Genomic DNA, 26,305 nt, shown 5'->3' with positions numbered 1-26,305 from the left:
CTACCCCTACTCCCAAAATATTCACTCTACTCCTACTCCCAAAATATTCACTCTACTCCTACTCCCAAAATATTCACTCTACCCCTACTCCCAAAATATTCACTCTACCCCTACTCCCAAAATATCCACTTGACCCCCCACTCACAAAATATTCCCTCTACCCCTTACTCCCAAACTATTCACTCTACCCCTACTCCCAAAATATTCCCTCTACCCCTACTCCCAAAATATTCACTCTACTCCTACTCCCAAAATATTCACTCTACCCCTACTCCCAAAATATTCACTCTACTCCTACTCCCAAAATATTCACTCTACTCCTACTCCCAAAATATTCACTCTACCCCTACTCCCAAAATATTCCCTCTACCCCTACTCCCAAAATATTCACTCTACTCCTACTTACAAAATATTCACTCTACCCCTACTCCCAAAATATTCACTCTACCCCTACTCCCAAAATATCCACTTGACCCCCTACTCCCAAAATATTCACTCTACCCCTACTCCCAAAATATTCACTCTACTCCTACTTCCAAAATATTCACTCTACCCCTACTCCCAAAATATTCACTCTACCCCTACTCCCAAAATATTCACTCTACTCCTACTCCCAAAATATTCACTTGACCCCCTACTCCCAAAATATTCACTCTACTCCTACTCCCAAAATATTCACTTGACCCCCTACTCCCAAAATGTTCACTCTACTCCTACTTCCAAAATATTCACTCTACCCATACTCCCCAAACACACACCCTCAGTCTATCCTCAACTAACATACCCTTCAGCTAAATGAAAGCTTTAGACTTTCATTCCCCATCCCTCCCACTCTCCTGCACATATACAACCACTACAACATGGATATCACTACAACATGGATATCACTACAACATGGATACCACTACAACATGGATACCACTACAGCATGGATATCACTACAACATGGATATCACTACAACATGGATACCACTACAACATGGATACCACTACAACATGGATATCACTACAACATGAATATCACTACAACATGGATATCACTACAACATGGATACCACTACAACATGGATACCACTACAACATGGATACCACTACAACATGGATATCACTACAACATGAATATCACTACAACATGGATATCACTACAACATGGATACCACTACAACATGGATACCACTACAACATGGATACCACTACAACATGGATACCACTACAACATGGATATCACCACAACATGGGTACCACTACAGCATGGATATCACTACAGCATGGATATCACTACAACATGGATATCACCACAACATGGATACCACTACAGCATGGATATCACTACAACATGGATACCACTACAACATGGATACCACTACAGCATGGATACCACTACAGCATGGATACCACTACAACATGGATATCACTACAACATGGATACCACTACAACATGGATACCACTACAACATGGATATCACTACAGCATGGATATCACTACAGCATGGATACCACTACAACATGGATACCACTACAACATGGATATCACTACAACATGGATATCACTACAGCATGGATACCACTACAACATGGATACCACTACAACATGGATACCACTACAACATGGATATCACTACAGCATGGATATCACTACAGCATGGATACCACTACAACATGGATACCACTACAACATGGATATCACTACAGCATGGATATCACTACAACATGGATACCACTACAGCATGGATACCACTACAACATGGATACCACTACAACATGGATATCACTACAACATGGATATCACTACAGCATGGATACCACTACAACATGGATATCACTACAACATGGATACCACTACAGCATGGATATCACTACAACATGGATATCACTACAACATGGATACCACTACAACATGGATATCACCACAACATGGATATCACCACAACATGGATATCACTACAGCATGAATATCACTACAACATGGATACCACTACAGCATGGATACCACTACAACATGGATATCACTACAGCATGGATATCACTACAACATGGATACCACTACAACATGGATACCACTACAACATGGATACCACTACAACATGGATATCACTACAACATGAATATCACTACAACATGGATATCACTACAACATGGATACCACTACAACATGGATACCACTACAACATGGATACCACTACAACATGGATACCACTACAACATGGATATCACCACAACATGGGTACCACTACAGCATGGATATCACTACAGCATGGATATCACTACAACATGGATATCACCACAACATGGATACCACTACAGCATGGATATCACTACAACATGGATACCACTACAACATGGATACCACTACAGCATGGATACCACTACAGCATGGATACCACTACAACATGGATATCACTACAGCATGGATACCACTACAACATGGATACCACTACAACATGGATATCACTACAGCATGGATATCACTACAGCATGGATACCACTACAACATGGATACCACTACAACATGGATATCACTACAACATGGATATCACTACAGCATGGATACCACTACAACATGGATACCACTACAACATGGATACCACTACAACATGGATATCACTACAGCATGGATATCACTACAGCATGGATACCACTACAACATGGATACCACTACAACATGGATATCACTACAGCATGGATATCACTACAACATGGATACCACTACAGCATGGATACCACTACAACATGGATACCACTACAACATGGATATCACTACAACATGGATATCACTACAACATGGATATCACTACAACATGGATATCACTACAGCATGGATACCACTACAACATGGATATCACTACAACATGGATACCACTACAGCATGGATATCACTACAACATGGATATCACTACAACATGGATACCACTACAACATGGATATCACCACAACATGGATATCACCACAACATGGATATCACTACAGCATGGATACCACTACAACATGGATATCACTACAGCATGGATATCACTACAACATGGATATCACTACAACATGGATACCACTACAGCATGGATATCACTACAACATGGATACCACTACAGCATGGATATCACTACAACATGAGCAACCAGTGAAGAACAAACACCATTCTAAATACAATCCATATTTATGTTGATTTATTTTCCCTTTTGTACTTGAACTATTTGCACATCATTGCAACACTGTATATAGACATAATGTGACATTTTAAATGTTTTTATTATTTGGGATTTTTTTTTGTGTAATGTTTATTGTTAATTTTTTATTGTTAATTTCACTTTTGTTCATTATCTTTTTCACTTGCTTGGCAATGTAAATATATGTTTCCCATGCCAATAAAACCTCATTAAATTGAATTTAATTGAGAGAGAGAGAAGTAGTGAGGCTGGGGTAGAGGATATAAGAATATAGCATTAAAGGACATTGCTGAGGTGACATTATCACAATAAAAATGTACCATGAGGAAATGAAGGGAGATAGTCGATAGAAGAGATACTCAGATTCCACCCCCCTGGGCCTTATTTAAAATCTCCTTTAGATTTAAACACACTTCCTAATTAATATGACCTGCAGAGGTATGCGGTGCTCAATCTCTGAGATTAGAAAATATACACAGGACTTGATCCAAAACCAGTTGGATGGAATCACGAAAGCATCATCACTTTCCATAATACCCACTGTTTACTGTAAACCAGCTTAATCTGGTAGGAGTATTTTAGCATCTTCAATATGGTTCCCTCCGTCTCTCTGGTTTGGTTGTCAGGAGGTTTGTGTTGGGCAGTCTATGTTAAATCAGTTACAGTGTGATAGTAGCAAATCCGTGTGGAACCCAGATCCTCTGACCCTCAATTACCTCCCCAGCTGTTTGGGGAATCCCTCTCTCCCTCTCTCATCCCATTCCTCTCTCTTCCACTCATCCCCTTTCTTCCCGATGCCTCCTTCTCTTCACTTCAATCCCTCCGTTTCTGTTCACTTGTCTCTCCCTAAGACACCAGTTGATTTGCCCCTGTTCCACCTGAGCCCCAAACCAATAACAACACAAATACCCAGCAGCAGGCCTTCCACTATTCACATGTGACGTATTAGTAACCCTATACATACAACTAATTACACCCCCCCGCCCCCCCCCCCCCCCCCCACACGCACACGCACGCACGCACGCACGCACGCACGCACGCACGCACGCACGCACGCACGCACGCACACACACACACACACACACACACACACACACACACACACACACACACACACACACACACACACACACACACACACACACACACACACACACACACCCTCCATCTGCCCTTCAGGTATTACAGGAAATGTCAATCTGAGCTGAATCCATGCATCACTCTGTCCAATCATAAACCAACATTTACCAAGTAGCTTCTAACATCACACGGATACATAAGGTTGAACAGAGGTTGAAAGATTAGCATAAACAGTCTCTTTTGGCTGAAATGGCCACGCGGTGGAAAGAGAGTGTGGTGGGACCCACATGAAAAAACACTATAATATACTATGATATCAATGCTATAAATCAAATGTCATTTTATTTGTCACATAAACATGGTTAGCAGATGTTAATGTGAGTGTAGCGAAATGCTTGTGCTTCTAGTTCCAACAGTGCAGTAATGTCTAACAAGTAATCTAACAATTCCCCAACAACTACCTAATACACACAATTCTAAAAGGGGTGAATGAGAATATGTACATGTAAGTATATGGATGAGCAATGACCGAGCGGCATAGGCAAGGTGCAATAGATGGTATAAAATACAGTATACATGCAGATATATATAGTATACTATTGTATGAATACTATAGTATAATATGGTTTAAATACTATAGTCTACTACAGTATAAATATTATAGTCTACTATGGTATAAATACTATAGTATTCACTGTAATGTTTTTGCTGACTTTACTGTAGCATTTACAGTAGCATACTGTTGTATAAATACCGTAGTAAAAGAAAACTGTAGTATATACTTTAGTAATTAATGTAGTGTTTTTGTGGATTGTAGTATACTGTAGTATTTATTGTAGTGTTTTTGTTTTAATATCTTTGACATAGAATTGGAGGCTTTCTCCTCGAGGAAACCTACTGGAGAAATACTAAAATTACACATTTGACATAACTTGTAGGTAGGACTGGGGTCTAAATGGAGAGTTCAGAGCTTTTGTTCTTTTCTATAACATGTATGGAACACATTATATGGCCTATACTTGGCATGTAGGTTTCTCACTTATGGGTGGTACAACTTCATATGGGGGAGGGGAATGTGCAGGGTATATGCTAATTAAATACTGTATTATTTACTTTAGTTCAAAAAGTGTGTTCGGGGAGATAATACTGTAGTATTTACTATACTATAGTATACTGTAGTATTTACTATACTATAGTATACTGTAGTATTTACTATAGTATTCTACAACATTCTTTAGTAAGTACTCCACATGATTGAGGGACACTACAGTGTGTAGCATAGTATTCTACAGTATACTACAGTTTACTATAGAATTATATAGTAAGTACTGAAGTATTCTATAGTAATCTGTAGTATTTTTTTCATGTGGGGAGAGTTGACACCAAAAATCCTGAAGACGTTAAAAACAAATCAGCCAGCTTGTCTGGCGTAGGCTACTGAATAGCCTTAAGTATTTTGTTTAGTAGAGATTGTCAGATGGCTCCATATGCATTGCTAATCAATCACCCAGTTCATTAGGACACGTGCACACACTGACATAGCAGCTGTAGCTAATTTTAGCTAATTGTGGTCGGTTTTGTCAATTTTTTTATTTTATTTTTTTATTTCACCTTTATTTAACCAGGTAAGCTTGTTGAGAACAAGTTCTCATTTGCAACTGCGACCTGGCCAAGATAAAGCATAGCAGTTCGACACATACAACAACACAGAGTTACACATGGAATGAACAAAACATACAGTCAATAATACAGTAGAAAAAAAAGAAAAAAAAGTCTATATACAGTGAGTGCAAATGAGGTAAAATAAGGAAGTTAAGGCAATAAATAGGCCATGGTGGCGAAGTAATTACAATATGGCAATTAAACACTGGAATGGTAGATGTGCAAAAGATAGATGTGCATGTAGAGATACTGTGGTGCAAAAGGAGCAAAATAAATAAATACAGTATGGGAATAAGGTAGATAGATGGGCTGTATACAGATGGGCTATGAACAGGTGCAGTGATCTGTGAGCTGCTCTGTTCTTAAAGCTAGTGAGGGAGATGGGAATCTCCAGCTTCAGTGATTTTTGCAGTTCGTTCCAGTCAGTGGCAGCAGAGAACTGGAAGGAAAGGCGACCAAAGGAGGAATTGGCTTTGGGGGTGACCAGTGAGATATACCTGCTGGAACGTGTGCTACGAGTGGGTGCTGCTATGGTGACCAGCGAGCTGAGATAGGGCGGGGCTTTACCTAGCAGAGACTTGTAGATAACCTGTAGCCAGTGGGTTTGGCGATGAGTATGAAGCGAGGGCCAGCCAACAAGAGCGTACAAGTCGCAGTGGTGGGTAGTATATGGGGCTTTGGTGACAAAACGGATGGCACTGTAATAGACTACATCCAGTTTGCTGAGTAGAGTGTTGGAGGCTATTTTATAGATGACATCGCCGAAGTCAAGGATCGGTAGGATGGTCAGTTTTACGAGGGTATGTTTGGCAGCAAGAGTGAAGGAAGCTTTGTTTTTGCGAAATAGGCAATGATCGGTTGAATAGCATGCATTTAGTTTTATTTGCGTTTAAGAGCAGTTGGAGGCCACGGAAGGAGAGTTGTATGGCATTGAAGCTCGTCTGGAGGTTAGTTAACACAGTGTCCAAAGAAGGGCCAGAAGTATACAGAATGGTGTCGTCTGCGTAGAGGTGGATTAGAGAATCACTAGCAGCAAGAGCGACATCATTGATGTATACAGAGAAGAGAGTCGGCCCGAGAATTGAACCCTGTGGCACCCCCATAGAGACTGTCAGAGGTCCGGACAACAGGCCCTCCGATTTGACACACTGAGCTCTATCAGAGAAGTAGTTGGTGAACCAGGCGAGGCAATCATTTGAGAAACCAAGGCTGTTGAGTCTGCCAATAAGAATGTGGTGATTGACAGAGTCGAAAGCCTTGGCCAGGTCGATGAATACAGCTGCACAGTAATGTCTCTTATCGATGGTGGTTATGATATCGTTAAGGACCTTGAGCGTGGCTGAGGTGCACCCATGACCATCTCGGAAACCAGCTTGCATAGCGGAGAAGGTACGATGTGATTCAAAATGGTCAGTCGAGAAAGCATCGACTCCAACGACTCTGATAGCAGGAGTCGGAGTCGACTCCAATAGAAACAGAATATCCAGTCTCTCTCTGGTCTCTCGTTGTCCTGACAACAGCCCACACAGGAACAGCAAGGAACCAGCTCAGTGCTGGAATCGTATCACTCATAACACCAGTTTCATAAACAGACAGGTTATAGCAATTACTGACACCCACTAGCACCTGCCCACCTGCTCCTCTCATCGCACACGAAGAGGGGGGAGAGACACACACAAATGATTCTATTCTGTCAACACTGAGATTAAATTCTATGGTGTTGTTCATAGAAACTCTACGGTATAACAACATCCCTTTTACAGTATACAACAATGAGCTTTGAAGCCTCTGTGAATATTTCATAACATGTCATAACACTGGTTAGACATGTAGTCTACAGACCACCTAACCTCATTCTAAGAGTACATAAAACATGGGGAATATGAAGTATTACTCCTTTAAGTATTCATGTCATGTTTTAAGACCAAATATAATGCACGACATACAAAAAAGACAGATCTTCTAGTCTTTGTATTAGTTCATATAAACTATATTTTTGTATGAGTTGTAATGTAAATCATATCAACTCAAACTTTATTTGTCACATGCGCTGAATACAAGTGTAGACCTTACCGTGAAATGCGTACTTATAAACCCTTAACCAACAGTGCAGTTCAAGAAGAGTTAATAAACTATTTCCCAAATAAAATAAAGTAAAAAATAATAAAAGTAACACAATAACATGAACAATAACGAGGCTACAGTTGAAGTTGGAAGTTTCCGTACACCTCAGCCAAATACAGTATATTTAAACTCAGTTTTTCACAACTCCTGACATTTAATCCAAGTAAAAATTCCCTGTCTTAGGTCAGTTAGGATCACCACTTAATTTTAAGAATGTGAAACTTCAGAATAATAGTAGAGAGAATTATTTATTTCAGCTTTTATTTATTTTATCACATTCCCAGTGGGTCAGAAGTTTACATACTCTCAATTAGTATTTGGTAGCATTGCCTTTAAATTGTTGAACTTGGGTCAAACGTTTTGGGTAGCCTTCCGCAAGCTTCCCACAATACCTTGGGTGAATTTCATCCCATTCCTCCTGACAGAGCTGGTGTAACTGAGTCAGGTTTGTAGGCCTCCTTGTTTGCACACGCTTTTTCAATTCTGCCCACTGTCACGCCCTGGCCTTAGTATTCTGTGTTTTCTTTATTATTGTGGTTAGGCCAGGGTGTGACATGGGTGATTATGTGTTTGTCATGTCTAGGGGTTTTGTAGATTGATGGGGTTGTGTTCAGTGTAGTATTCTAGGTAAGTCTATGGTTGCCTAGAGTGGTTCTCAATCAGAGGCAGGTGCTTATCATTGTCTCTGATTGGGAACCATATTTAGGCAGCCATATTCTTTGGGTATTTCGTGGGTGATTGCTTCCTGTCTCTGTGTTTTGCACCAGTTAGGACTGTTTCGGGTTTTCCACGGTTTCTTGTTTGTATATATATATATTGTTCACGTTATCATCTTTATTAAAGATGTTCAACCATAACCACGCTGCATTTTGGTCTTCCTCTCCTTCCCAGGAAGAAAACGGTAACACCCACAAATGTTTTATGGATTTGAGGTCAGGGCTTTGTGATGGCCACTCCAATAAGCCATTTTGGTGTTACGGTGCGTGAATGAGGACCCAAAAGCGAATTAACTTAAACAGAGCTTCTTTAATTACCAAACATAGGTAGGCTCAGACGGACCGGCAGATTCCGACAGGACAAGACAAGGTTACAGCAAACATGACGACAGTCTGGTTCAGGCATGAAACACAACAAACAAGAATCCGACAAGGACAGGAACAAAAACAGAGAGAGATATAGGGACCTAATCAGAGGGAAAAAGGGAACAGGTGGGAAACGGGGTGACGAGGTGGTTAGGAGGAGACAAGGCACAGCTGGTGGAAATTGGGGGAGAAAAGGTAACCTAACAACGACCAGCAGAGGGAGACAGGGTGAAGGGAAAGGACAGAGACAAGACACAACATGACAGTACATGACAGTACCCCCCCACTCACCGAGCGCCTCCTGGCGCACTCGAGGAGGAAACCTGGCGGCAACGGAGGAAATCCTCGATCAGCGCACGGTCCAGCACGTCCCGAGAGGGAACCCAACTCCTCTCCTCAGGACCGTACCCCTCCCAATCTACGAGGTACTGGTGACCACGGCCCCGAGGACGCATGTCCAAAATTCTACGGACCCTGTAGATGGGTGCGCCCTCGACAAGGATGGGGGGGGGGGGGGGAAGACGAGCGGGGGCGCGAAGGACGGGCTTGATGCAGGAGACATGGAAGACCGGGTGGACGCGACGAAGGTATCGCGGAAGAAGAAGTCGAACTGCGACAGGATTAATGACCCGAGAAATACGGAACGGACCAATGAACCGCGGGGTCAACTTGCGAGAAGCCGTCTTAAGGGGAAGGTTCTGAGTGGAGAGCCAAACTCTCTGACCGCGACAATATCTAGGACTCTTAGTTCTACGCTTATTAGCAGCCCTCACAGTCTGCGTCCTATAACGGCAAAGTGCAGACCTGACCCTCTTCCAGGTGCGCTCGCAACGTTGGACAAAAGCCTGAGCGGAGGGGACGCTGGACTCGGCGAACTGAGATGAGAACAGCGGAGGCTGGTACCCGAGGCTACTCTGAAAAGGAGATAGCCCGGTCGCAGACGAAGGAAGCGAGTTGTGGGCGTATTCTGCCCAGGGGAGCTGTTCTGACCAAGACGCAGGGTTGCGAAAAGAAAGACTGCGTAAGATGCGACCAATAGTCTGATTGGCCCGTTCTGCTTGACCGTTAGACTGGGGGTGAAAGCCGGAAGAGAGACTGACGGAAGCCCCAATCAAACGGCAAAACTCCCTCCAAAATTGAGACGTGAATTGCGGACCTCTGTCCGAAACGACGTCTGACGGAAGGCCATGAATTCTGAAAACATTCTCGATGATGATTTGTGCCGTCTCTTTAGCAGAAGGAAGCTTAGCAAGGGGAATGAAATGAGCCGCCTTAGAGAACCTATCGACAACCGTAAGAATAACAGTCTTCCCCGCTGACGAAGGCAGTCCGGTGACAAAATCTAAGGCGATGTGAGACCACGGTCGAGAGGGAATAGGAAGCGGCCTGAGACGGCCGGCAGGAGGAGAGTTACCGGACTTAGTCTGCGCGCAGACCGAACAAGCAGCCACGAAACGACGCGTGTCATGCTCCCGGGTGGGCCACCAAAAACGCTGGCGAATGGAAGCAAGCGTACCCCGAACGCCAGGGTGGCCGGCTAACTTGGCAGAGTGAGCCCACTGAAGAACGGCCAGACGAGTAGGAACGGGAACGAAAAGAAGGTTCCTAGGACAAGCGCGCGGCGACGGAGTGTGAGTGAGCGCTTGTTTTACCTGCCTCTCAATTCCCCAGACAGTCAACCCGACAACACGCCCCTCAGGGAGAATCCCCTCGGGGTCAGTGGAGGCTACTGAAGAACTGAAGAGACGAGACAAAGCATCAGGCTTGGTGTTCTTAGAGCCCGGACGATAAGAAATCACGAACTCGAAACGAGCGAAAAACAGCGCCCAACGCGCCTGACGCGCATTAAGTCGTTTGGCAGAACGGATGTACTCAAGGTTCCTATGGTCAGTCCAAACGACAAAAGGAACGGTCGCCCCCTCCAACCACTGTCGCCATTCGCCTAGGGCTAACCGGATGGCGAGCAGTTCGCGGTTACCCACATCATAGTTACGTTCCGACGGCGACAGGCGATGAGAAAAATACGCGCATGGGTGGACCTTGTCGTCAGAGAGGGAGCGCTGAGAAAGAATGGCTCCCACGCCCACCTCTGACGCGTCAACCTCGACAACGAACTGTCTAGAGACGTCAGGTGTAACAAGGATAGGAGCGGATGTAAAACGATTCTTGAGGAGATCAAAAGCTCCCTGGGCGGAAACGGACCACTTAAAGCACGTCTTGACAGAAGTAAGGGCTGTGAGAGGAGCTGCCACCTGACCGAAATTACGGATGAAACGACGATAGAAGTTCGCGAAGCCGAGAAAGCGCTGCAGCTCGACGCGTGACTTAGGGACGGGCCAATCAATGACAGCTTGGACTTTAGCGGGATCCATCTTAATGCCTTCAGCGGAAATAACAGAACCGAGAAATGTGACGGAGGAGGCATGAAAAGTGCACTTCTCAGCCTTCACAAAAAGACAATTCTCTAAAAGGCGCTGGAGGACACGTCGAACGTGCTGAACATGAATCTGGAGTGACGGTGAAAAAATCAGGATATCGTCAAGGTAAACGAAAACAAAGATGTTCAGCATGTCTCTCAGGACATCATTGACTAATGCCTGAAAGACAGCTGGAGCGTTAGCGAGGCCGAAAGGAAGAACCCGGTATTCAAAGTGCCCTAACGGAGTGTTAAACGCCGTCTTCCACTCGTCCCCCTCCCTGATGCGCACGAGATGGTAAGCGTTACGAAGGTCCAACTTAGTGAAAAACCTGGCTCCCTGCAGGATCTCGAAGGCTGAAGACATAAGAGGAAGCGGATAACGATTCTTCACTGTTATGTCATTCAGCCCTCGATAATCTATGCAGGGACGCAGAGACCCGTCCTTCTTCTTGACAAAAAAAAACCCCGCTCCGGCGGGAGAGGAGGAGGGGACTATGGTACCGGCGTCAAGAGCTACAGACAAATAATCTTCGAGAGCCTTACGTTCGGGAGCCGACAGAGAGTATAGTCTACCCCGGGGGGGGGTGGTTCCCGGAAGGAGATCAATACTACAATCATACGACCGGTGTGGAGGAAGAGAGGTGGCCCTGGACCGACTGAACACCGTGCGCAGATCGTGATATTCCTCCGGCACCCCTGTCAAATCACCAGGCCCCTCCTGTGAAGAAGAGACAGAGGAAACAGGAGGGATAGCAGACATTAAACATTTCACATGACAAGAGACGTTCCAGGAGAGGATAGAATTACTAGACCAATTAATGGAAGGATTATGACAAACTAGCCAGGGATGGCCCAAAACAACAGGTGTAAAAGGTGAACGAAAAATTAAAAAAGAAATGGTTTCACTATGATTACCAGAAACAGTGAGGGTTAAAGGTAGCGTCTCACGCTGAATCCTGGGGAGAGGACTACCATCCAGGGCGAACAAGGCCGTGGGCTCCTTTAACTGTCTGAGAGGAATGTCATGTTCCCGAGCCCAGGTCTCGTCCATAAAACAGCCCTCCGCCCCAGAGTCTATTAAGGCACTGCAGGAAGCTGACGAACCGGTCCAGCGTAGATGGACCGACAAGGTAGTGCAGGATCTTGAAGGAGAGACAGGAGTGGTAGCGCTCACCAGTAGCCCTCCGCTTACTGACGAGCTCTGGCCTTTTACTGGACATGAAGTGACAAAATGACCAGCGGAACCGCAATAGAGACAGAGGCGGTTGGTGATTCTCCGTTCCCTCTCCTTAGTCGAGATGCGGATACCTCCCAGCTGCATGGGCTCAGCACCCGAGCCGGCAGAGGAAGATGGTAGTGATGCGGAGAGGGGGGCGACGGAGAGCGCGAGCTCCTTTCCACGAGCTCGGTGACGAAGATCAACCCGTCGCTCAATGCGAATAGCGAGTTCAATCAAGGAATCCACGCTGGAAGGAACCTCCCGGGAGAGAATCTCATCCTTTACCTCTGCGCGGAGACCCTCCAGAAGACGAGCGAGCAAGGCCGGCTCGTTCCAGCCACTGGAGACAGCAAGAGTGCGAAACTCAATAGAGTAGTCTGTTATGGATCGATTGCCTTGACATAGGGAAGACAGGGCCCTGGAAGCCTCCTCCCCAAAAACAGATCGATCAAAAACCCGTATCATCTCCTCCTTAAAGTCCTGATACTGGTTAGTACACTCAGCCCTTGCCTCCCAGATTGCCGTGCCCCACTCACGAGCCCGTCCAATAAGAAGAGATATGACGTAGGCGACACGAGCAGTGCTCCTGGAGTAAGTGTTGGGCTGGAGAGAAAACACAATATCACACTGGGTGAGGAACGAGCGGCATTCAGTGGGCTCCCCAGAGTAACACGGCGGGTTATTGATTCTGGGCTCCGGAGATTCGAAAGCCCTGGAAGTGGCCGGTGGATCGAGGCGGAGATGGTGAACCTGTTCTGTGAGGTTGGAGACTTGGGTGGCCAGGGTCTCAACGGCATGTCGAGCAGCAGACACTTCCTGCTCGTGTCTGCCTAGCATCGCTCCCTGGATCCCGACGGCTGAGTGGAGAGGATCCGAAGTCGCTGGGTCCATTCTTGGTCGGATTCTTCTGTTACGGTGCGTGAATGAGGACCCAAAAGCGAATTAACTTAAACAGAGCTTCTTTAATTACCAAACATAGGTAGGCTCAGACGGACCGGCAGATTCCGACAGGACAAGACAAGGTTACAGCAAACATGACGACAGTCTGGTTCAGGCATGAAACACAACAAACAAGAATCCGACAAGGACAGGAACAAAAACAGAGAGAGATATAGGGACCTAATCAGAGGGAAAAAGGGAACAGGTGGGAAACGGGGTGACGAGGTGGTTAGGAGGAGACAAGGCACAGCTGGTGGAAATTGGGGGAGAAAAGGTAACCTAACAACGACCAGCAGAGGGAGACAGGGTGAAGGGAAAGGACAGAGACAAGACACAACATGACAGTACATGACATTTGGAGGTATGCTTGGAGACATTGTCCATTTTGAAGACCCATTTGCGACCAAGCTTTAATTTTGCGCACAGAATAAAGGAAGTTAAGAGGTAGTTTCGCGAGCCTGTGCTAACTAGTGTTAGGGCAATGTTTGGAAGTCTACAGGTACGGTAGCATGTCCTTCATGGTGCATGCACAGACATTCAAATGGGATCCACGAGTTCGGCCTCTGGGTGTGTAGAACAACAGAATCTGGCAGTACATCTTTATGTGCTCTAATGGTCTCTGTAATGGAGGCATGAGGAATGAGACATCTTTCACCTCTGGCTGATCGTAGTGGTACAGAGCAGACAGGACCATATTTCCTCCCACTGATATCTTGAGATGTTGCCTCAATATATCCACATAAGTTTCCTTCCTCATGAGGCCATCTATTTTGTGAAGTGCACCAGTCCCTCCTGTAGCAAAGCACTACCACAACATGATGATGCTGCCCCCCCCCCGGTTGGGATGGTGTTCTTCGGCTTGCAAGCCTTCCCCCTTTTCCTCCAAACATAATGATGGTCATTATGGCCAAACCGTTCCATATTTGTTTCATCAGACCAGAGGACATTTCTCCAAAAAAGTATGATCTTTGTCCTCATGTGCAGTTGTAAACTGTAGTCTGGCTTTTTTATGGCGGTTTTGGAGCAGTGGCATCTTCCTTGCTGAGCGGCCTTTCAGGTTATGTCGATATAGGACTCGTTTTACTGTGGATATAGATACTTTTGTACCCGTTTCCTCCAGCATCTTCACAAGGTCCTTTGCTGTTGTTCTAGGATTGATTTGCACTTTTCGAACCAAAGTACGTTCATCTCTAGAAGACAGAACGCATAGATAACAAACAGCGAGTAGCAGCAGTGTAGAAATCAAATGGGGGGGTCAATGTAAATGCAAATGGGGGGGGTCAATGGGCTTTCCTCTGACACCACCACCACCACCAGTGATGTACTGGGCCGTACGCACTACCCTCTGTAGCGCCTTACGGTCAGATGCCGAGCGGTTGCCATACCAGGCAGTGATGCAACCGGTCAGGATGCTCTCGATGGTGCAGCTATAGAACTATTTGAGGATCTGGGGACCCATGCCAAATCTTTTTAGTCTCTTGAGGGGGGAAAGGTTTTGTCGTGCCCTCTTCACGACTGTCTTGGTGTGTTTGGACCATGATAGTTCATTGGTGATGTGGATCCCAAGGAACTTGAAACTCTCGACCCGCTCCACTACAGCCCCGTTGATGTTAATGGGGCCTGTTCGCCCACCTTTCACTGTAGTCCACGATCAGCTCTTATCTTGCTCACATTGAGGGAGAGGTTGTTGTCCTGGCACCACACTGCCAGTTCTCTGACCTCCTCCCTATAGGCTGTCTCATTGTTGGCGGTGATCAGACCTACCACTGTTGTGTCGTCAGCAAACTTAATGATGGTGTTGGGAGTTGTGTTTGGCCATGCAGTCGTGGGTGAACAGGGAGTACAGGAGGGGACTAAGTACACATCCCTGAGGGGCCCCAGTGTTGAGGATCAGCGTGGCAAACGTGTTGTTGCCTACCCTTACCACCTTGGGGCGGCCTGTCAGGAAGTCCAGGATCCAGTTGCAGAGGGAGGTGTTTAGTCCCAGGGTCCTTAGCTTAGTGATGAGCTTTGTGGGCACTATGGTGTTGAACGCTGAGCTGTAAGTCAATGAACAGCATTCTCACATAGGTGTTATTTTTGTCTAGGTGGGAAAGGGCAGTGTGGAGTGCGATTGCGATTGCCTCATCTCTGGATCTGCTGGGGCGGTTTTTGAATTGGAGTGGATCTAGGGTATCCGGGAGGATGCTGTTGATGTGAGCCATGACCAGCCTTTCAAAGCACTTCATGGCTACCGGCGTGAGTGCTACGGGACGGTAATCATTTATGTATGTATTAGTTGTAATATAAACAATAGGTTTGTACTAGTTGTAATATAAACAATAGGTTTGTACTAGTTGTAATATAAACAATAGGTTTGTACTAGTTGTAATAAACAATAGGTTTGTACTAGTTGTAATATAAACAATAGGCTTGTACTAGTTGTAATATAAACAATAGGTTTGTACTAGTTGTAATATAAACAATAGGTTTGTACTAGTTGTAATATAAACAGTAGGTTTGTACTAGTTGTAATAAACAATAGGTTTGTACTAGTTGTAATATAAACAATAGGTTTGTACTAGTTGTAATGTAAACAATAGGTTTGTACTAGTTGTAATGTAAACAATAGGTTTGTACTAGTTGTAATATAAACAATAGGTTTGTACTAGTTGTAATGTAAACAATAGGTTTGTACTAGTTGTAATGTAAACAATAGGTTTGTACTAGTTGTAATGTAAACAATAGGTTTGTACTAATTGGTACTGCAGTAAGAGCACCAGACTGAGCCATTCACACACACACACACACACACACACACACATCCCATTTCAGCGTCCCCCTTTAATCTTACAGGGACATCAATTATTCAGCGTGAGCAGGTGGGAGGGGAGGTGAAGGGTGAGGAGGAGGTGTGGTTTATGAAGAAAGGGGAGCAACATTCAAAGAAGCACCCCCACCCCAACCCATCCCATCCCAGCCCACTCCCACCCCAGCCCACTCCATCCCACTCCCACTCCCACCCCATTGCAGCCCACTCCCACTCCATCCCAGCCCACTCCCGAGGCCATGAATGGCAATTTGGAGGCAGCCAAAGATGTAAGAGGGAGAGGACAAAGAAGCCTAATGGAGTGATGTGTGACCATAGCACGCTAGGCAACACAGACACACTTCTGCCCTGCAATACTTTGGTATTTTTACTATTACATTGTTACTGACTACTGCATTGTTGGGTTTAGGGATTGCAAGAAAGGCATTTCACTGTACTTGTGCATGTAACATTAAAACTTTATACACTAAAAACACGCACGACCTCACAGTTGCAGTTATAGTAGGCACAAGCTAAAAATACCTGATGCGTTTCTGAGAGGTTCTTCTTCCTCATCAAATCTGTGATCTTATTAAAAGATCCCAGTGGAAAGAGAGAGTAGCATCTCAAAATCAACTGAAATAAAAACAAGCAGCCTCTTGTTTGTTATACTTGCAACTGCTTAAACACAGACAGACACACACACAGACACACACACAGACACACACACAGACACACACACAGAGCAGAGAGGCCATTGATCAACCTAAGGAAACTAGGTCTCGCTGCATGAAGCCAAGAAACATGCACGCTCAACCTCAATACCCTCCTCACACACACACAGCTCAAGAAAGTTATCTCGTCAACAAAAAGAAAGGGGGATACTTAGTCAGTTGTACAACTGAATGCGTTCAACTGAAATGTGTCTTCTGCATTTAACCTAAGCAGGGTGCACTGTGATTGGTTAAAGAGTGAGGTCAGTGAGCAGCGCTTGGGGAGCGAGGGATGGATGGAGAAGAGAAGAGCAGCACACACACACACAAACACACACACACAAAGCATATAACAGAACCTCATGAAACACACAGCCACCGCTGGAGAGAGAGAGATGGAAAGAGGGAGGGAGAGAAAGAGACAACAGGACAGAGAACCATTCCCTCCATACTACCATTGTACTGATCACTACAACAGGACAGAGAACCATTCCCTCCATACTACCATTGTACTGATCACTACAACAGGACAGAGAACCATTCCCTCCATACTACCATTGTACTGATCACTACAACAGGACAGAGAACCATTCCCTCCATACTACCATTGTACTGATCACTACAACAGGACAGAGAACTATTCCCTCCATACTACCATTGTACTGATCACTACAACAGGACAGGGGTTCAAATCTATATGCAGGCTTCCCAAACCATACAGACACACAGTTACAGCACAGACTCCATATGATGGATGACATCCAGCACCTCAGGTCACCAAACACAACATACGACAGAGACGTGCCTGACCGTGTCACAACAATAGCTCTACATCCCACAGGGACACTGTGTCATGACACATGACGCTTCATGCATCATACAGTAACCCTACGAGTGGCAGCACTGTGCTGTTTGGATATTCCTGTGATGTCATCTCCATTTCTCTCAGTCTACTGTGTGTGAATGGCTCTGGGTGACAGGGGAAATAGATCCTCATACAGAGAGAGATGACTTCAGCTCTAATGATGCAGACTCACTTCTACACACAACTGTCTGCTTAGGTGAGCTTGTTTGATTTATTTCACCTTTATTTTGACAGGGAGTCATGCTGAGACCAAGGTCTCTTTTTCAGAAGAACCCTGTGTTTACAAAAATGATACACATCAATACACTACAAAAAAGCACAACAGAGATACAAATCACAATCATAGAAAACACACATTCTTCAGTAAAACAGATAATCAATCAGCAGCCATCTGAATAGAGATAGATAGGCCTAGAGACACCAAAACATCACATGTAAAGACTTTTGGAAAACTATTCCAAGAGTAAGGTGCAAAAAAAAAGCAGATTTACCAAACTCAGTGGAGATGGAAGGGATATCCCGAGTTAGCCCTCCCTTAGACCGGGTCTGGTAGCTCCTACATCTGCAGGTTAACAATGACGCAAGGTACGGCGGAAGTTGTGTAAGGAGGCTTTATAAACTAAAATAGTGCAATGCATCGATCTACCAGACCTCAGAGGGCCAGCCTACTTTCATCAATGCATCGATCTACGAGACCTCAGAGGCCCAGCCCGCTTTCATCAATGCACCGAACTACGAGACCTCAGAGGCCCAGCCCACTTTCATCAATGCACCGAGACCCCAAAGAGGGCCAGCCTACTTTCATCAATGCACCGATCTACGAGACCTCAAAGAGGGCCAGCCTACTTTCATCAATGCACCGATCTACGAGATCTCAGAGGCCCAGCCCACTTTCATCAATGCACCGATAACCCAAAGAGGGCCAGCCTACTTTCATCAATGCACCGATCTACGAGACCTCAAAGAGGGCCAGCCTACTTTCATCAATGCATCGATCTACGAGACCTCAGAGGCCCAGCCTACTTTCTGATACAGAAAGCAGTGATGTGTACTGAACCTGTCACCCTGTGTCTTTGTGTCTGTAACACAGACACACAGAGAGAGAGAGAGAGAGAAAGAGAGAAAGAGAGAGAGAGACACAACTTCCCCTCATTAGTGAAAGACCATTGGTCAGCAGAGTGTGAGGACCAGATAGAGAGAAATGGCAGGGTGGAGAGCGAGAGAGAGAGAGAGAGATGGCAGGGTGGAGAGCGAGAGAGAGAGAGATGGCAGGATGGAGAGCGAGAGAGAGAGATGGCAGGATGCAGAGAGAGAGAGAGATGGCAGGATGCAGAGCGAGAGAGAGAGAGATAGCAGGATGGAGAGCGAGAGAAATAGCCCCACAAACACACAGCATATCATTACTTCCCCAAAACAAGGTGTCCCAAAAGGCACTGGACACTGGGAGGAAATATGGTCCTGTCTGCTCTGTACCACTACGATCAGCCAGAGGTGAAAGATGTCTCATTCCTCATGCCTCCATTACAGAGACCATTAGAGCACATAAAGATGTACTGCCAGATTCTGTTGTTCTACACACCCAGAGGCCGAACTCGTGGATCCCATTTTAATGTCTGTGCATGCACCATGAAGGACATGCTACCGTACCTGTAGACTTCCAAACATTGCCCTAACACTAGTTAGCACAGGCTCGCGAAACTACCTCTTAACTTCCTTTATTCTGTGCGCAATGACAACTTCTAGAATCTTGCAGTATCCCTTTAAGACCTCACTTGAAAGCCTGCTTATGAACAGTTATAACCTGCTTATGAACAGCTTATAACCTGCTTATGAACAGCTTATAACCTGCTTATGAACAGCTTATAACCTGCTTATGAACAGCTTATAACCTGCTTATGAACGGCTTATAAACTATTGTTCCCGAGTGAATAAGCAGCCTATAAGCAGTATTACCAACCAAGTATTCATAATGAAAGATAGGCCTACAGCACTGGCACTAACAGGTTTCCCCAGATCAAAGCTTTGTGAGGAAGACATTGGGGACTAATTAAACAGCTCTTAAAGACATGCTCCGGTATTTTGGCGACTAGTAAGTATTTTTGAAACCTCCCGCTTTGGCCTGGATGTGTCAATATGTAGTTCACCCATGCATAATCTATGATCGGAATTACTGTCTTACCTCAATGAGCCACGAAACTGCTCGTTTGAAAGTGACTATTTTCTAGAAGCAGTGTTGCGCCATTTACCCTACATTTCCCCCGCATGGGCCAGACCCCTAGCAATTTGAGTTCCAGCCAAAGAGATTCAGCCCCTCGTAATTTGAGTGACAGCTGTCAAGAATCACACACAGCAGAGTGAAAGAGAGAGCAATGACGTGGTGCACATACAGTATCTGCACATATGTGATGTGGTACACTATTTTCGGGGACCACTTTTGGCTCATGGGTGTTTACTTTCAGAACTACTTGCTAATAAGTATACAAAAATAACGGAGAATCCCTTTAATCATACAAAATACCGTCATCATCATCATAACATAGAGAGAAAGGGGATTTATCGCAGTAGATACAGAGAATGTTGGTGATAGGTCAAAGGTTATACTCACTGGTTCAGTTCAACATCCAAGATGAACTGCTCACCAAACGCGTCCACCTGGAAGCTGGCTTGGGCCACGTGGTTCCCCTGTCAATAAAAAACATTCAGAAACGTTGTACAATCATCTCTATTCCATTGAGTGCTGAAAAAGCTTTTACAAAACAACTAACAATATACATACTGTACATGAACTTTAAGGAAAGGAAGACGTTCTGAGAGACAGTGGAGCTGTGATGGAAGCTGAACTAGACCCAGACATTCTGAGAGACAGGGGAGCTGTGATGGAAGCTGAACCAGACCCAGACATTCTGAGAGACAGGGGATCTGTGATGGAAGCTGAACCAGACCCAGACATTCTGAGAGACAGGGGATCTGTGATGGAAGCTGAACGAGACCCAGACATTCTGAGAGACAGGGGATCTGTGATGGAAGCTGAACCAGACCCAGACATTCTGAGAGACAGGGGATCTGTGATGGAAGCTGAACTAGACCCAGACATTCTGAGAGACAGGGGAGCTGTGATGGAAGCTGAACTAGACCCAGACATTCTGACAGACAGGGGAGCTGTGATGGAAGCTGAACTAGACCCAGACATTCTGAGAGACAGGGGATCTGTGATGGAAGCTGAACGAGACCCAGACATTCTGAGAGACAGGGGATCTGTGATGGAAGCTGAACCAGACCCAGACATTCTGAGAGACAGGGGATCTGTGATGGAAGCTGAACTAGACCCAGACATTCTGAGAGACAGGGGAGCTGTGATGGAAGCTGAACTAGACCCAGACATTCTGACAGACAGGGGAGCTGTGATGGAAGCTGAACTAGACCCAGACATTCTGACAGACAGGGGAGCTGTGATGGAAGCTGAACTAGACCCAGACATTCTGACAGACAGGGGAGCTGTGATGGAAGCTGAACTAGACCCAGACATTCTGACAGACAGGGGAGCTGTGATGGAAGCTGAACTAGACCCAGACATTCTGACAGACAGGGGAGCTGTGATGGAAGCTGAACTAGACCCAGACATTCTGAGAGACAGTGGAGCTGTGATGGAAGCTGAACCAGACCCAGACATTCTGACAGACAGGGGAGCTGTGATGGAAGCTGAACCAGACCCAGACATTCTGAGAGAAGGGAGCTGTGATAGAAGCTGAACCAGACCCAGACATTCTGAGAGACAGTGGAGCTGTGATGGAAGCTGAACTAGACCCAGACATTCTGACAGACAGGGGAGTTGTGATGGAAGCTGAACTAGACCCAGACATTCTGACAGACAGGGGAGTTGTGATGGAAGCTGAACTAGACCCAGACATTCTGACAGACAGGGGAGCTGTGATGGAAGCTGAACCAGACCCAGACATTCTGACAGACAGGGGAGTTGTGATGGAAGCTGAACTAGACCCAGACATTCTGAGAGACAGGGGAGTTGTGATGGAAGCTGAACCAGACCCAGACATTCTGAGAGACAGGGGAGTTGTGATGGAAGCTGAACCAGACCCAGACATTCTGACAGACAGGGGAGCTGTGATGGAAGCTGAACTAGACCCAGGCATTCTGAGGGACAGTGGAGCTGTGATGGAAGCTGAACTAGACCCAGACATTCTGAGAGACAGGGGAGCTGTGATGGAAGCTGAACTAGACCCAGACATTCTGAGAGACAGTGGAGCTGTGATAGAAGCTGAACCAGACCCAGACATTCTGACAGACAGGGGAGCCGTGATGGAAGCTGAACTAGACCCAGACATTGAGAGACAGGGGAGCTGTGATGGAAGCTGAACCAGACCCAGACATTCTGAGAGACAGGGGATCTGTGATGGAAGCTGAACGAGACCCAGACATTCCAAGAGACAGGGGAGCTGTGATGGAAGCTGAACTAGACCCAGACATTCTGAGAGACATCGGTGAAATGAACCATGCAAATCTGTGTAACTCACACCCTCCCACCTCCCCCTGTACTCACACACACACACATCCACCCACCCACCCTCCCTGCTGGCTCATCCAGAAATGATTGATTGGGTTGAGGGGGAAGGTCTAATACATCCCTAGCTCTGGGCACATATGGCGCGTGGTCTATTACAGGCCCCAGGGGCATTGAGGACTTCCCACTATTGTCCCTGTGTAACTCTGAGTCCCCAGCTAGTCTAATACAGGACTAACCCCTCCTCCAGGCATGGCCCACGGGCCTGAGTCAATACACACCGGACGCTGCATTAAAACCAAGGGAGTGTGTGTGAGTATGAAATGCCGCAATCTTCACCCAAGGATGACCTTAGACCTCGGGGTCCCCTGTGGCCACAGACTCTATTGTTACTATGTGTGTGTGTGTGTGTGTGTGTGTGTGTGTGTGTGTGTGTGTGTGTGTGTGTGTGTGTGTGTGTGTGTGTGTGTGTGTGTGTGTGTGTGTGTGTGTGTGTGTGTGTGTGTGTGTGCGCGCGCGCATATACCGGTACGCGAGTATGTGATTCCTTTTCAGGGCACACCTTAAAATCAAATTAAGCGAATTGAATCCACATGAAGTGGTACCAGTAATTGTGTTCTCCTGGACCAGATTTCCTAGTTTGACTGGGCCGAGCCGAGGCACCGAGACCATCAGCGACTCCTGTTTCATTGATTAGTGCATCATGGCAGGACCTAACTCCACGGACGGAGCTAGGGGCCTACCAGGGAGTGCTGTTATCCTAATACAACACAGACAGCCTTAAACACACACACACACACTGATGGAGCTAGGGGCCTACCAGGGAGTGCTGTATATTTCTACTACAACACAGACAGCCTTAAACACACACACACTGATGGAGCTAGGGGCCTACCAGAGAGTGCTGTTATCCTACTACAACACAGACAGCCTTAAGCACACACACACACACACTGATGGAGCTAGGGGCCTACCAGGGAGTGCTGTTATCCTACTACAACACAGGCAGCCTTACACACACACACACACACACACACACACACACACACACACACACACACTCCACTGATGGCTATGGGCCGATGACTATAAGTGCTTTTCCTCCACAGAAACACTAAAACAGCACTCAGCTGAGCTCTTCTCAAAGCTCCTCTTTTAAAAATGTGTACAGTAGGTTACGCCTTTAACTGAAAATAGTAGACTCAACGCAAGTCTATAAATAGTTATTTTTGTGTGTCATACGTTTAAGAATGATTTGACAGGTTCCTTTCAGATGTTATGATACCGAGCTAAAAACAGCCGAAATCAGAGCATAATCAGACAATATGACGCTGAGAATGCAGGCTGTGTGACGAAGTGGCTGATTTGAGGTCAGTTTAAAACTCTCTCTGGGGATGACAAGAAACTCAGACTGATCAGATCAAATGAAGATCCCACCATCTCTCTCTTTGTGGGGCAGTATAATTTCACCTGGAGTCACCTGATGCAGTTGTGCTGTATAGTGGCAAAAAGACGAGGCAGTGTTTCCCCCAAGAACTTTCTTTTAGGCGGCACAAGAATCTTATTTTGAAGACAAATGAAGCCAAACCAGTTTATCAGTATCTGGCACACATGTTCCAGTCCCAAGTTAACTGTTCTAATGACGTACGCTCGTACTAGTAAACAAACTGAAAGGGTGCATATAAACAGAGAAAGAGCACATTCTACATTGTCACCTCACTCAAAACGTCCTATTTTGGGGGCGACTAAAACCATGGTTTGGTCAAACTATAAAGTGCATTGTCCTCATGATTCCTGTAATGAAAGTGTCTGCCCTTGTGCCTGTGCTCTCGATGTCCCTCTGCTCAGGCTGAAATTTCAGGAAGTCTTTTCAAACAGCTCTTGCACTAAAAGGGCATTATCATCATTTCACAGTATTATTCCAACCTCATAGTGTGGAAATATATATAAAACACGGACAAATCACGTGTTGACTGCACTGGGACTTTAATATCAATGACACAACTAGATTTGAGATAAAAGGAAGGAATAGTGGAATAAAAATCTGATGTTTATAACGTGTACATTTCAGAGGTAGAGAGCCTTATGATTGTATCTGAGTATCCAGACTAGGTCTTCACATCAAACAGATCATTTAATAGCCAAAGCAACCACCCAGCTAGTGAACTGTAAAGGATGCCAACCAGATAGAGAGCAGACTCTCTTTAACCATCCAAGAAGCAAGTGTGTCTCAGACATAGGGCCATGTGGGTTACGGGCGAATCCACTGTAAGGGCACAAACCAATCATTAGGTCCGCTCACCTTTATAATAATAAGAACCTCTCTTACTATATAAGGAAAACAACATATTTGACCTAATTAAACATGTATGGAAGTTATATGCCTATTTGTCTATTCATTCTAATGCATAGGCTTCATCCCCATGTGTTTCATGCATGGGCTCTTTTTCTGATCAGGCCTGAGCCTGTCTTTTGTGTATGTATGTGCCTAGAAACCCCACAATATACCACCAGGCTATCTTTATTTTGCTCAATGAAAAGACATTTCTGTAAATAGACCACTAGTCAAAAGAACTAGCTTGTTAAAGGTGAAAATGTGATCTTGACGAATTCTCTGTGAAATGCGTAAAAAGGAGAAGATTCAACAAAAACATAAACAACATGAGAATAGCGGGATGTCTCCAATAGCAATTGCGTACCAAAGGCATTTGTCTCTCTGCACATAGTGGAGCTCCATCGCCACCGTCACCATAACAAATAACACCACCACTGTGTAGGCTACCTGTGTGGGGCTGGAACTGGCTCTAGTCCTGGTGCTGATGACATCGTGGGTGATTTGACTGTGGTTGTGCATGCTGTAGAGCAGACGGAGAGGGACCGTGTCCTCCTTCCCGGCGAACCTGCTCGCATCACGAACAGCCTTCGCCTGCGACAAGGCGTCTCCTGCACAGGGATGAAACAGCGATGTTTAAGATTGCGATAGCTACCCTGGCGCAAAACACAGCTACAAGCGCCTATACCAAAACATAAATCAATGTGAAATAGCACTGTAATGGTTTTGGAATAGCTTTCCTCAAATTGTTTTAATTAATAATAGACCGATTCCCTTTCATACGGTTACATTAAATGCATATTTTAGAGGTTGTTTACGTTGGGGATTCAGGCTCCCTCTCTGGCAGCATAATAACATGAAATGTGGAACATGTTATTATTGGTGATGCTGTTGCCATTCGGATCTATTCCAATAAAATACATAGCAATATTTGTTGTCATAAATACATTACCATTTCGAGGTATATGATTGCTGGAATGAACGATGCACATCAGTCCATAGACGCACAAAAGGGAAATCCACCATCGCCGATACATCGTCATCAGTTCTTCTTCATCGAATGGACAGAAAGAGGGACAACAACAAAAAGCGATATCCTAAAACGGATTTGGGCACCTCTCTCTTCGCTAGAGGAGGTTCGGGGTTGAGAAGCACAGATGAACGCGCGCGCTGGTCGTCTGCTTAGCGCAGTCTCTTGTGCTGGTGGCCATCAGGGTGCTCTTGCTGCCCCTGCATTGAGACGCTCCCGCTGCTGTTTCTACCGCTTGAACGCCAAGTGCATCTGAGCGCGCTGAGTCTCTATGGAACACAGAGCGGAGAGGGAGGAGAGGTAAGAGGAAGGGAGGAGAGGTGACACATTAAAGCACATCAATATCCAGTAGCTCACTGCAGAAGCGCCTCATGC

At 45.5% G+C, this 26,305-nt stretch overlaps 1 protein-coding gene across 2 annotated transcripts in view; it reads right to left on the bottom strand.

The window, feature by feature from the left end:
- Window positions 1–26,210, bottom strand: part of LOC139420661 (disintegrin and metalloproteinase domain-containing protein 22-like) — a 105,879-nt gene extending 79,669 nt beyond the window's left edge. Inside the window, exons 1-3 of one of the 2 annotated variants that reach the window (XM_071170878.1) lie at window positions 25,853–26,210; window positions 25,351–25,511; window positions 20,658–20,734 (exon numbers count right to left, since the gene is read on the bottom strand). In XM_071170878.1, the coding sequence (XP_071026979.1) occupies window positions 20,658–20,734; window positions 25,351–25,511; window positions 25,853–25,943 (329 nt within the window). In that variant the 5' untranslated portion in view covers window positions 25,944–26,210. The remainder of the gene's footprint in view (window positions 1–20,657; window positions 20,735–25,350; window positions 25,512–25,852) is intronic. The other variant, XM_071170887.1, reaches the window with a different exon arrangement.
- Between the last annotated feature and the right edge of the window lie 95 nt (window positions 26,211–26,305).

Source organism: Oncorhynchus clarkii, chromosome 2 (genome assembly GCF_045791955.1).
Source record: "Oncorhynchus clarkii lewisi isolate Uvic-CL-2024 chromosome 2, UVic_Ocla_1.0, whole genome shotgun sequence".
NCBI lineage: Eukaryota > Metazoa > Chordata > Actinopteri > Salmoniformes > Salmonidae > Oncorhynchus > Oncorhynchus clarkii.
Note: the sequence above shows the minus strand (reverse complement) of the source record. Positions and strands in the feature narration are given on the sequence as shown.